At 41.6% G+C, this 12,895-nt stretch overlaps 1 protein-coding gene across 1 annotated transcript in view; it reads right to left on the bottom strand.

Annotated features, from left to right (window-relative positions):
• The window catches only part of PPP2R5C (protein phosphatase 2 regulatory subunit B'gamma), a 1,473,822-nt gene extending 1,462,737 nt beyond the window's left edge, over positions 1-11,085 (bottom strand). The window contains exon 1 of the mRNA XM_078660190.1: positions 10,599-11,085. Coding sequence (XP_078516316.1) covers positions 10,599-10,625 — 27 coding nt within the window. The 5' untranslated portion in view covers positions 10,626-11,085. The remainder of the gene's footprint in view (positions 1-10,598) is intronic.
• Between the last annotated feature and the right edge of the window lie 1,810 nt (positions 11,086-12,895).

Here is a 12,895-nt window from a genome sequence, read left to right as displayed (position 1 = left end):
CCCTGCGCTGACTGACTCTCTGGTGACACTTCTCCCTATTTATACCCTCCTCCCAGGCAGTGCCAGGACCTTCTAGAATGTTGGCACATCTAGCCTAAACTGGTTCTAGGGGAGGGGGTGAGCACCCTGGGTGCCAGGCTTTCCCTCCAAAACTAGGGGTAGCTGGGTAATATTATCTAGACTGCTGACCTATGTCAGTCCAGTGGCAAAACCCATGGCCATGGCATCCATTTTAAAAACAATACATTTCAGTCAGGTACATTTCCAAAATGGGAGTGCAGTTTTAAAATGGGGGATTTTACAAGTGCTCACATTAGGTCAGGTAATTACATTTTCACAAGGTGTCTCACACCACTCATGGCCTATACAGGTTTAATCCCATGGGGGAGACATTCAAGTTAGGGGGTCAAAAGCGAAAAATTTTGGGGGGAAAAGGCCAAGTCCAACAGAGGGCTTTATAGGTAAGGAAGGCCCCAGCAAGCAGAGATTAAGCAGGGTACTTTAATGGTACAGTAAACCCGTAGTGTGCCCAACAGGCAAGTCCGCTACTCTGACTGGAACTTCAACAGCGCCATTACATAATAGATGGAACCACGGTGGATTCCAAGCAGTCCATAAGCTATAACATCCTTTTCCCTTAACAGAAAAACCATATCTTCACATACACACGAGAAAATAAACAAATCTGGGGGGAGGGTAGGTATTTGCAACAGGAGAAAGCATGTTCATGAAAAAAATATATACATGCTAGATTAAAAGTTGAAATACCTGAAACCAGGGCAGAATATGACATACACGAGGGAAGGCTGCTTGAACATATATGACCAAAGGACACTAGCTCCACACATAATCATTGAACCACTTAGATTGCTCACCTTGATCTCAAGGGCTTAGTCATTGGGGAAGACAAACTCCCTCTTCGCACACTACCATCTCCTTCTCCACTTTTGTGCATACTAAGTCTATCCATCTAGCTACTCGCAATACCAGACACTTGCATTTACTTATCCATCATTAACATCAAGACGAGCTCTGAAAAATCCTCAGCAGAAGCATTTACCAGGCCGACCAATAACCAATCACAGATGCATTATCATTCCAAATGAGGACTCAATCAAAATTAATTGAGGGGTTAATTAAAACCATTACAATAAAAAGTGTGTGACTATATTGGATAAAAATTATCAATTAAAGTATTGCATCATTACAGTCCAGTATATTTGAACGAGCCCTCTGAACATCTATTTTCTTTTTTACTTTTCATCATTTCAATCATATACATGTGATGCGTCAGGATTGTCCCAGTCATAATTAATGTGCATACCAGTCATCATTAATGTGCATAACACATAAATGAGTCTCGAGCCCTGAAGCTGCCTTCTTTAGATGTAAGGCGTCGATAAAGTGCCAAGTGCTAAGCTTATTACAACATTGGTAAATAGCTAGTTGCTTTAGATGTAGGCTTCGATAGAGTACCAAGTTCTAGGCTTATTAATGCACTTTCTCTCTAACTCAACAGCTATTCTCCTTACGTGTTGAATTCCTATGAGGTGCCAAATGCTAGACTTGTTGATGCTCCCTTTAGTGCCTTCTTCAGATCCCTCGTGGGTTTCTCAATTCAATTCAATTCTTTATTAAGATATGGAACTCAAAAAGAGGTCCACTTAAAAAGGTACAAAAGGATCACGTAGTTAGATAAAAAAAATTAATTGTGCAAATAAAGGCCTTTACCATAAAATATTAACCCATCATGGGTTCCTCTAATCGCAAACCAGCAATACAAGATAATTAATTGAATTTGTTGTTAAATAGCCAGTTGCTCATTTGGGTCTGTGGTTAGTTACAGTGTGCTACTGGGTACTTCAAGCTTCATTCACCTCTCATAGAAAATTACCTGCTAGACATGCGTACACTGTACTACAGGACCTTTAATACAACGGGCATATCTTTGCATGAAGAGCCACATTTCCATTCTCGAGCTGCAGTGTTGCAAGCTCCACACATTTTAATAGGGGGCTCATGAGCAGAAGATCCACGCCACACAGGCACTAATTTATTAAAGCTTTAATCGATCTAACTCCGAGTCTGTTAAAACGTGTGCAAATACTTCCTTCTGGGAGACAGTAAGAGAGGACACAAACCGATTACATGATCTATTGTTTCTGTGCCATAATCACACCCTCAGCAGCAGTCCTGATAGCACTGCCATGGTTGTAAAGTTTTAAGGGGTATCAGCATAAATCTCATTCTTATGAATTGGTGCCTAGTGGATTGTTTGATATTGATTGACGAGGAGGGCCGGCTCTAGGGCGGTGCGACTGCCACCGCTGTGGGTGCTGGCTTCATGTGGGCGCCCTATTTGCAAGTTTATTATGTTTTTAAAGCACCTGCTGCCGCGTTCCTGCACTCCAGCAAATACCAGGCCTCACAAAAATGGCAAGTTAACTCCTGTGATTAATGTTCTTTCTGGAGAGAGATTGGAGTTTTGTATAGTTGATGTTTTGACTTATGTGAAGGTAGTGCAGAGGGTTAATACGCCTGCTGCAAAGGACGTTTACCATGTAGATCACAGAGTGAATATAATATAAAAAGGTCAGCAGGCCACTGCTTTTAAAAGAGACATCCTTTTGTTACGTGCAATTTATAACTTAAAGTCATAATGTAGAATAGTGAGGTAATAACTTTCATCTTAGAACTGCATACACACTGCAAAGTATACATTTGAGCATAGATTAAGGTTGCAAAAAGGGTTAATTTGGGTAGAAATCCATTCTTATTATCAAACAAAACTCTCAACTATGCTGTTTCTTTTTTTTCGACTCGGAGTTTGTGCTTCTCCACACCAAGCACTCCTAAACTATACACCCTACCTGTATAGATGACATGTGACTCCTACACTTTTAGTCCTTTGGCTTATGTATCATTTCCTATATGCTGATTTAGACACGTATGTTTGATTGTCTCTGTAATGTGTGTTTGATGCAAAGTGCTCTGACATCCTTTACTGGTATGAGTGGCGCTATACAACTAATTCAATGCATATGAGAGAGAGTGGTTATGGAGACATGGTCACTGTTAAAGAGTGCTAGTGAGAGAATCCGTGGTGGAGGTGGTCATTGGGGGGCGCCAACTAACATTGTCGCACTGGGCGCCAACAGTGCTAAATCCGGCCCTGTTGGAAGTGTTTGGCTGCAGATTTCCCCAGATAGTCCTGGTTTTGAGAGGACTGTCCGGGCGTCCTGACGCTTTTCCTAATTTTCAACAAATGTCCCGGTTTTTAGGAATAAGATAAAGTCATCCTGCAGAGCAGAAATTAAACTTTTACTCTCCTGTCAAGAGATGCCTCTAAAGTGATTTAATGTATTATCTGCCTCTTTAAGGCAACTCAGGAGGAAGTCGACTGCCTGCTCGCACCAGAGGAAAGTCCGAGTAGGGAGGAGAGAAAGGGGGGGGTCTCAGGGTGGAGGTCCTTGTCACAGTTTTTGTATAATATAGCCTTCTAAATGCGTGTGGAAAAAAAAAAAAAATATATATATATATATATATATATATATATATATATATATATATATATATATATAAATATATATATATATATCAAAACAGAAGATTTTGTTCTTTTCTATCTCGGCGTCGATGGCACTGTGCTAATCCTATGCTTAAAGACTTGGATAGAAAAACAGACATTTGAGGTGAGCAGATCTAGAGCGTTGCTGGTGTTGAGAGTGCTGCTTTCCACCTAAACTTGAGAACTACCCAGAGTTCTCTCCTTTTTTGTGTATGTGTGTATGTATATGTGTATATGTGTATATGTGTATATATGTATATATATCCATCCAAAGTTGCCCTAATACAGAGAAGCCCAGCAGGTTGGTTCCAAACGTGTTTATTTAGGAGAGGGGTACAAAGCGCTGCAACCGAGTCTTCACCACAAAAGTTCAGAAGCCTGACGCGTTTCGTGCGACAAGCGCACTTCCTCAGAGGCTTGAAAATGTCGTTGCAGCTGATCACAGTCTCTTTAATAACAGCCACCTCATACACGAGGGCGTGGGCCACCCCCGAGCATTCTGGTCGCTGTAGTTATTTTCAATGGCAGCTTCAGTGAGTTCGTATTTCTGCAGCGAAATGGTTTAGAAAATTAATTACATATCCCCAGTGGGTTGGGAAGAATTCAGTTCAAACTGCTCTGCAATGTGATACCTCTCCACACGGGCCGCCTGCCCTTTCACAGCCGCTTCAAGGAATGCAACCTGGGTCCACAGAGTCATGGTCGGGCTTCTCTACGACCTGGGCAGGCCGTTAATATCCATCCAAAGTTGCCCTAATACAGAGAAGCCCAGCAGGTTGGTTCCAAACGTGTTTATTTAGGAGAGGGGTACAAAGCGCTGCAACCGAGTCTTAACCACAAAAGTTCAGAAGCCTGACGCGTTTCGTGCGACAAGCGCACTTCCTCAGAGGCTTGAAAATGTCGTTGCAGCTGATCACAGTCTCTTTAATAACAGCCACCTCATACACGAGGGCGTGGGCCACCCCCGAGCATTCTGGTCGCTGTAGTTATTTTCAATGGCAGCTTCAGTGAGTTCGTATTTCTGCAGCGAAATGGTTTAGAAAATTAATTACATATCCCCAGTGGGGGTTGGGAAGAATTCAGTTCAAACTGCTCTGCAATGTGATACCTCTCTCTCTATATATATATATATATATATATATATATATTTGCACAAACACGCATTTACATGAGTATGCAAAAACCCGGACAGGCCGAACATAAAAGTAACATGAAATAATTTAGTCCTACTTTTATATCTAGCCTGTCCCGGTTTTTACTTCTCAATATCTGGTCAACCTAGGCTGTGGAGACAGTGACAAATAAGATGTTAACACAAGCTGTGCCCTTGTCAGGTTAGAAAAGAGCTCTTTGTGGTCCTGAACAAGACCAGCTTTGACGTGCACGTAACCACCACTTTAAAATGGTTATAATCTATATTATTTTCCCAGTGCTCCTCTATCTGTAGTTCATTTAGGATTTTATTCAAGTACTGTATGCCGATATCAGTATGTATTTTATGGAAGCTGGCGAATACTTTCCAGACTAAGCTTTTTAGTGACGCCTTTGCTGCTTTCCTGAATCTTGAGCTATAATTAAAGTGAATGTCCGTAAGAGTTGCGAGGTCCATCATCTCAAACTCCAAATGAAGTTGACAGACTGGAGTACATTATTGGTAGGCCAAATACTGTCTTAATTGCAACAGAGAATATCTTCTCTAGATCATTAAGTAATTTTGAGCCCCATAAAGAATTGCCTGTACCTATTTCACTTTGAATATCTCTAAGATATAAGAACCTTTGGGCTGTTTATGTTTTATTGATTTTACATAGTTGATTTTGCAGGGGACTTGTTTGGGTGGCAATGGCCCCTTAGTTGGTTTTTTAAAGGGAATTTGCATCCTACCATACACCAGGATATTGGTAACTTTTCGTACTTGCTAATCTTTGATCTTCAGTCTGCTAAATTTGCTTTGTCTTTGCTTTGTCAAATTGTAAAAATGTTGTTTTGGGTACAATTAGGATGTTATTGGGAGATGGGACATAGATGTTACAAAGCAGGAACATGAAGTGTTTTTTGGGACTCCCAAAGCTAAAATGAGCACCTACTAACTAAAAAATGCATTGTCTGGTTTTGACCTAAATAGCATTTTATTCAGTAATGAGGAGTGATATTATGCAAGTGAAACAGGACTACCCTGAATGACCAGTTTGATTTGTTAAATATCTTTTTTAAATATCCTAAATTAGTGAATTACTTATCAGTGGATTATCGGTCGCTGCCAGCAGAAAGTTGAGGTATTTAAATTAAATGTTCTTTTACTATGCCTGTCTCTGAAATCAACAGAATCTTTACATACCTAACACGTTTGTCTCTACAGACAATTCTAGAGGCCTGACATTCGAAATGAGAGCAGGGCAACTAGGTCGAACGTAAATCAAGTAAATTGACTCCTACAAATAGACATAGTAATGCTCCTCCCAGCTTCAGAGATTTCGAAATGCAATGTTGTAAAAAGTTCTGTCTTTAAAATTAGTTCCTGGAACACAGTAGGATTACAGTTTGAATTAACAGATAATCATTGACACAACTTCTGCTCATTTAGATACTGGTGGGCAACCCACTGGCCAGCAGATGGTTTGGCCTCTAATCTCATTGCAGAGAATCGCCAAACGAATTTAGAGATCTGAGCTTTGAAGTTGCGGATCTCTGTGCCTCAGTGGAGCTGCAGCTACTCGACTGAAGCCACATAACCTTGTAAGTATATGCAATGCTATGCAAAGGTTTTATTCTTTATAAGAAACAAACTGCCAAAGTGGGAGCTTGCTTCCTAAAACTGAAAGCAACAGAGGCCGAATTGATTTCTCTGCCCAAGACCTCCAAGACTCACATGGCAGTCCCAGACAGGAAAATCTACTGTTGGTTGCCCTGCCCTAAGTAAGGTAGGACAGTCGTTACTTTGACCTGACAGTCCAGTGCAAACAGGCCTCTACATGAGGCTGGTCTTCCACTTAGCCATACACTAGATGGTACCCATGGTCTAAGCTCCCTATATTTTAAAGTTGGCTGTTTTACTTTTTTTATAGAAGTGAACAATCCGGGTAAGGGACACGCCCTATGTCATTAAAAACAAATTGAATCCTAAAGTTACTATTTTACATAATTCCAACAATTATATACCACACTTAGACATCTTTTCTTACTGGGCAAAAATTACTATCTTATAAATGTTTATCGTAGAACAGCCTATATGCAAGAATCACAGTCACTCCTGTTCCAAAAAAAAGAAATTGTTGCTCAGCGAGGTCAAGAGTTTTTGGCAGAGAATTAATCTATGTTAATTATAGGCGGTGACTTCAGCTGTCAGGAAGGTCATTCAGAAGTGGTTCAGGAGATAAACTATTCTATAAGATAAGCAATAAGATGTTCCCCAGGTGGAAGGTGATCGATTTAGGTGTAAGTCACATTCAGCTAAGCAAATGCTACAGCTCACAATCAGTCACTGAATCAAGGCATGTATGGGCTAATTCTTTCTGTGCAACCCAGTGCATTTACATATCGGTATAAACGCTCTCCGAGCTATATTGATTACTTAAAATTTAACAAGGGTTCATTGGTACATTTTGTTTGATAAGATCGTGGCCCAACATCTAGCCAGTGAATATGCTCTCTTAATTCTAGTGCAATTTTTTTTTGCAGAGATTGTACAATAAGAAAATTAAAAAATCTTCTACTGTTGAAAATGTAACCAAAGGAAAACACATGCACAAAGTATTTATCAAGATCCCATCTATATTAAAAAATGTTTTTGTTAAGTGTAGAATAGTGGGCAATTCATCAAACAGTCAAGAAAGTTTTTCACTCAGAAATAAGGTATTAAATAATGAAACTTTATGTTTAGAAATATTAAGTGAAAAACAGTATAATTCCACGTTTGGGTACAGAATGACACGACCTTGAACCTGATCTCCTCAGGAATATCACGCAAAAAAATGTTAATTACCAAGAAACAGGTATGACAGCTATGAACAAAATACAAAGAAAATGTGACCAAAAAAACATACCAGGGAGTGGTTCAACCGGGAGATCCTGACAGAGGTCAAGAAATCAGGAATGATAGATACAGATACTATTGGTCTATGTGATACGGGTGATGTGCAATAGAACTAGTGCCTTATAAGTCTCTTGGACTTAGGACAGAAATTCAGAGAGAAATAAAACTTACTTGGACTTGAAATTATCAAGTAAAACTATTATTACTATTTACAAACAGTTTTCCAGCAATTATGTGGCTGTAAAGCAGTCACTGACTAATGTTGAAGCTAATAAAGTATGTCAAGCAGCCTAAACTAATTTGCGTAGCCCATATTGGCCTTAAAACAGTCTTTGACAGCACTGCTCAAGCCAAACCTGTGTGAGGTACAAGAAAAAAAAATGTCACCCTTATTCAGTGTCAGCTACCAAACCATTTACACTGGGAACTACACAAACGTGAGATGGAGCAAGGGAAGAGAGACAACACACGGTTTTCTGCTGTCAAGGAGGGTCAATCAGAGTTGTGTTTTGGAAAAGCTCTTCTGTCTTAATATTAATGGGGTGCGTGATCACCTAAGATACGCTACACTTGCTGGTGAGCACAAATCAATTTTGTTTGAGAACAATGAAAACCTTTTTAGCAAATAATAGTATGGGCCACAAAAACGTATTAGCTGGTTTCTCTAACTTTTATACAGATCATAAGCTACTTATAAATTACACAAAACAATGCGTGATGTATCAAGAAAAAATTGCCTAAAACGATATGACTGCATGGACTGCCACTAAAAACAGTGGTTTTACTACCTTATATCAACACTCATTCTTCTGTTAACGCTAATTGGCAATGCCAACTGGAAAAAAGAGTACATTTATCTTACATAATTGTTAACATTTTCAATTCGAAATTGGGAGGGAAAGTTGTCTCACCAACAATCAAAGCATACCGAGCCAAAGCAGTAGGTGTAGCTGTACAGGGGTTTGGAACTTTTGGAGATACATACAACTACACCAATCAAGTAGCACTCTTATGGTACCACTGTAATATGAAATGAAGTTCAATGGCATTGAAAAGGAAGCCAAATGTCACCCTGAGGCACTTTGATTTGGCATGTGTGGCCCGGAAGAACTAAAGAATTATAGTGTGATACTTACAGACGTAACACAACAACTTGGAGCATTAACACCATGAGGGTTTAAACAGGTTAGTGAAATCTTGTACAGTACTGACCACGGTGTAATTTCGCTCAATCAGATAATTACTACAAGAGTTAATTTTGTTCTTATGAATGGTTAATTTATATGGACCCAGTTTGGGTCCACTGACATCACAGGATAATAATATAAAATGGACAAGGAATTAGAAAGTTACTTTAATCAAACTGAACTACAGTTGGATATAACTTTTTTTTATCAAATTGGACTAGTGTATATTGCTATCATCAAAATCCAGGGGCAACTGAAATAACACCTTATTGAAGGCTGAGTACTTACCTAGCTATAACGAAGTGGAAGAAACGAAAGAACACTTACTAATGTTTTGCTCTGTATAAAACTGAGGAGAAATGGTTGCTAACGGTTTACCGGCAGTAAGAGTGAGAGAAGTAAAGGAAGCGTTTCCGATCAGTAAGAAGTCATATGGAACCCATTCCTTTTTGCTACATTTGGGTATTTGACGCTTGCATTGTAGAGGGGGAGAAAGATTACTAAAAAAAATAATTTAAGAACACACACAGATTTATAGAAAGCTTGCCAAGTGTATGTATCTATGTGATATGTATATTTGCACTGTGATGTCAGCCATTGAGTTTTCCAATTGAACTTGCATTTTGACAACTGTGAAATATTAATTGATATGATAACTTGTAACTATGCGATCAGCCCCTGCTTTATCTATAAAGATGGATGGATTTTTTAATCATACTTTAACTCAGTTTTGTACTTTTGTGCTGCATTGTTTTGATGATTGACTTTATGAACAAGATCCGAAAAAAACCTATGATGAAAAATGAAAAGGATCCTCAATGTGGCATAAAGTCAATAGTGGTCGATTAGTTATGTGGTAGGAAATGTGCTCTTAATCTCCTGCGTGGGCTGAACTAAAAGAAAATATGCTCTGGGTAATTATCGGATGAGCAGACTTTCTTATAGTGTAAATGGGGCCTTGACTAGGAGGAAACCTGTTGAATGAGGAGCTCTGGTGCCTGCACAAGGAGCAAATATGATCAGGATCTTAAGTGATCTCTGTACAAAGACTTCGATTTCTTTTTAAAGTATTGAGCCAGTTTCTCCTGAAGACCACAAGAGGAGGCATATATCAGCCTCTGTCGAGAAAGCATTCATATTTAATACAACTTATCAGACATCTTATGCACTGGGAAACTGAAGACATACTTATGAAACCACCACGGCGTGCATCTTATTTTAGAACACAAAATCGACTTAACCAGAGAGATTAGTGAAGCAATTTAGGTCGTCTATTCAGTTGCACTATTTGAGTACCTTGGCTGTTGTGTAATACATAAGTAGTGGCGTCATTGCAGAGGACTAAGGTGAAAGTACAGACAGTATAAAGCGTCCAGTCCCACACTGAGAGTTTGTGACTTTGAAAGTTTTGACATGGTAGCTGCATTGCAAGCAATAAACGGGGGGGGTCCTTAGGAGTCAAGCGCGGCGTGTAGTGAGTAGACTGCAAGTAGGGGGTGTGTGTAGTGTGGGGCTGATGCGGAAGTCGTCCGGCCGTTGTAATCAATGGTGACACCATGGTGATGGGAGCCCAGCCCCCAGGGGTGGGCGGGAGCAAATTCCTGCACACAGGAGGATGCTCCCTGCCTGCCCCAGCTCCCGGGCAGCAATGACAGCTCCAATGACAGCTGACTTCCTGCAACTTCCCAACGGCCCGGGCAGCAATCCGCAGAGGGGGTAGGCCACGGCCATCTGCACCTACCCACCCCGCCGCCCCCTCGGGGAGCTCCTGACACCCACAGAGGCCGCTCCCACCTCTCCCCGTACTCACTTTCTCCTTCTTGATCTTGTTTGGCATTGCGCTCCCGGCGCGAGCGCCTCCCAGCTCCCTCGCAGGCGGCGGCGGTGATCTGGGTCAGGCCACGCTCCCGAGCCTCCGGGGCGCTTCCTCGTTGCCCAGCTCCACTGTCCTCCAGCCCGGGGCCGCCGCTGCTGCTGTGCTGCTGCCAATGCAGCGTCCGCGACTCTAGTGACGCCGAGCGCCCATTGGGCCAGCCGCGGCACGTGCGCCGACGTCCCACCGCCCCGCCCTGTGCTTCTGCCCCCGCTCCTGATGCTCCAGCGCTGCCTCCTGTCAGTGCGCTGCGGGCGGGGAGGCGCAGCCTGGCTTCGGATGGTCGGGCGCGTGCAGGTTCTAGTCCGTGACCCGCGCGCACAGGGTCACCCCCTCAACCTGCAGCCTGCGACCGGCCGCGTGAAGAGGCGCGAGGCTTGAGCTCTGCGGTAGTGCAGCTCCCGGAGGTTCAAGAAAGTTCGGCGCGGGTCCACAGTTCATGGACGGAGGAGGGAGAGCCAGGGGCCGCTCCCTGCTGGAGCAGCTCAAGAAAACGATGACTGGAGGCGACGGTGCGTGCGGTGAAATGGAGACCCGGCGAGGGATACTACAGGGTTCCAGGGCAGGGGGAAACCAGCAGAGTAGAAGCATAAGGGGGTGGGTGGGTGGGAATTCATTGGGGGTTGATGACTTGGTATCATACACCAACAGACTGGGTGGGGTGCCCTTGCCAGGCGCGCAGCATGGTCTGCATACTGCAATGACCTTGCTTTTGAGTATAAAGCTCATTTTTAGTCTACAAAAGGACCATTTCCTTTTTTTATAAAAGTTTTAATTTGGCGAGCCCCATGCGTTTTAACAGAAAGCTCAAGTCGAAGTGGTAGCTGTTGTTTGGAGACTGTTAAGTTACACAGCTGACAGGGTACATTTTGTTTTTGCCTCAGCAACCCCTTTGTCACCTAGTTTACAAAGTACGTTTTAGGGCTCTCGGTCCTTGTGACCTTTTCCAACTCGCGTTATCCCCCCAGAATGAAACCCCCCCAGTGTGGCATGATCTAAGGTAGTAAGGGACCTTACTAGCTGGTGGTGGAGCTAAGAGAACCAATGTGAAAGAGGGCAATGCCTAATACTTTTAAAGGTAGTGTGCATCATTAAAAAAAAAAAAAAAACTTTTCAGCTTGGGAGTCATTCACATATTTGTAACAGCTTAGTAGGATACCCATAACCCTTGATATCTTTAACTGCAATAGGAAGCCTTTGCAGAACCATTGACCACTATCAATAATTACACCTACATTTTAATGAAAATGCATGTCATGTTTAATTTTACTTATGCTTCCACCATCATCTTGATTGGATGGGTGATGAATAGGTGGGAGGAGTCAACTTTATATGCTTAACTGATAGATGACTCCATGCCATGGTGACAATATTGCTTATTGGCCTGGATTGTCCAGTTTCTGTTGTTGTAATACTTTATTCGAAAAAATATTTCATAAAAGTACGAACATTCAAACATACAAAAATACCTAAGACAATATTCCAAGTATTACAATTCCATTACATTTATAATAGCATTTACTAAAAACAAATAACATATAAAACGAAGAGCATAACTAAAAAGATAATTTCCAAATAGTGCGGATCAAACATTGAGTAGCAGTTTAGATCTGGTAAACCAAGCGCATGCCACATATTTGGCGACCCCACAAACAATATACATAGAAGAGGTATTGGTTAGAATAATATGCAGGGCTGATCTGTGATCCCTAACTCCAAGCTCCCTACAGACAGGTTTCAACCATTTTGATCTAGCCTGTTTATATGCGATACATGCTAACAAAAAATGCCCAAGAGATTCTTTCGGACATGAGCAACCTGGGCATTTTAAGTCAGACTCCCTCCTGTCCTTCCACCCTCCCTTAAATGTATTGAGGGGGAGGGTTCGGTATCTTAATTTCAGAAACAAGGTTCTGACACGGGGAGTCTGAATAAAGTCCAAAAATGACTCTAACATCCTGAAAGGCTTATGTTCAAGGAAGTTATTCGTCAGGGGACCCCATTTTGAATTCTTTAATTCCTTTGCCTCAACCCAATCCCAATAAAGTTTTTTAACAGTTTGTTTCGGAGGGGGGATTTGGGAGGTCCAAGATTCACCCAGTCCTATAGATACAACCAACTTCTTTAAATTATTAAGCCATTTTATTTTGTTCGCTGCATTCAACCTAAGTAGCTCCTCCAGTACTAAAGCATAATTAGATAGTTCAGGGGTCCTTCTAAGGCGCACCCAAAAT

This window comes from Lissotriton helveticus, chromosome 9 (assembly GCF_964261635.1).
Source record: "Lissotriton helveticus chromosome 9, aLisHel1.1, whole genome shotgun sequence".
In the NCBI taxonomy this organism is placed as follows: domain Eukaryota; kingdom Metazoa; phylum Chordata; class Amphibia; order Caudata; family Salamandridae; genus Lissotriton; species Lissotriton helveticus.
Note: the sequence above shows the minus strand (reverse complement) of the source record. Positions and strands in the feature narration are given on the sequence as shown.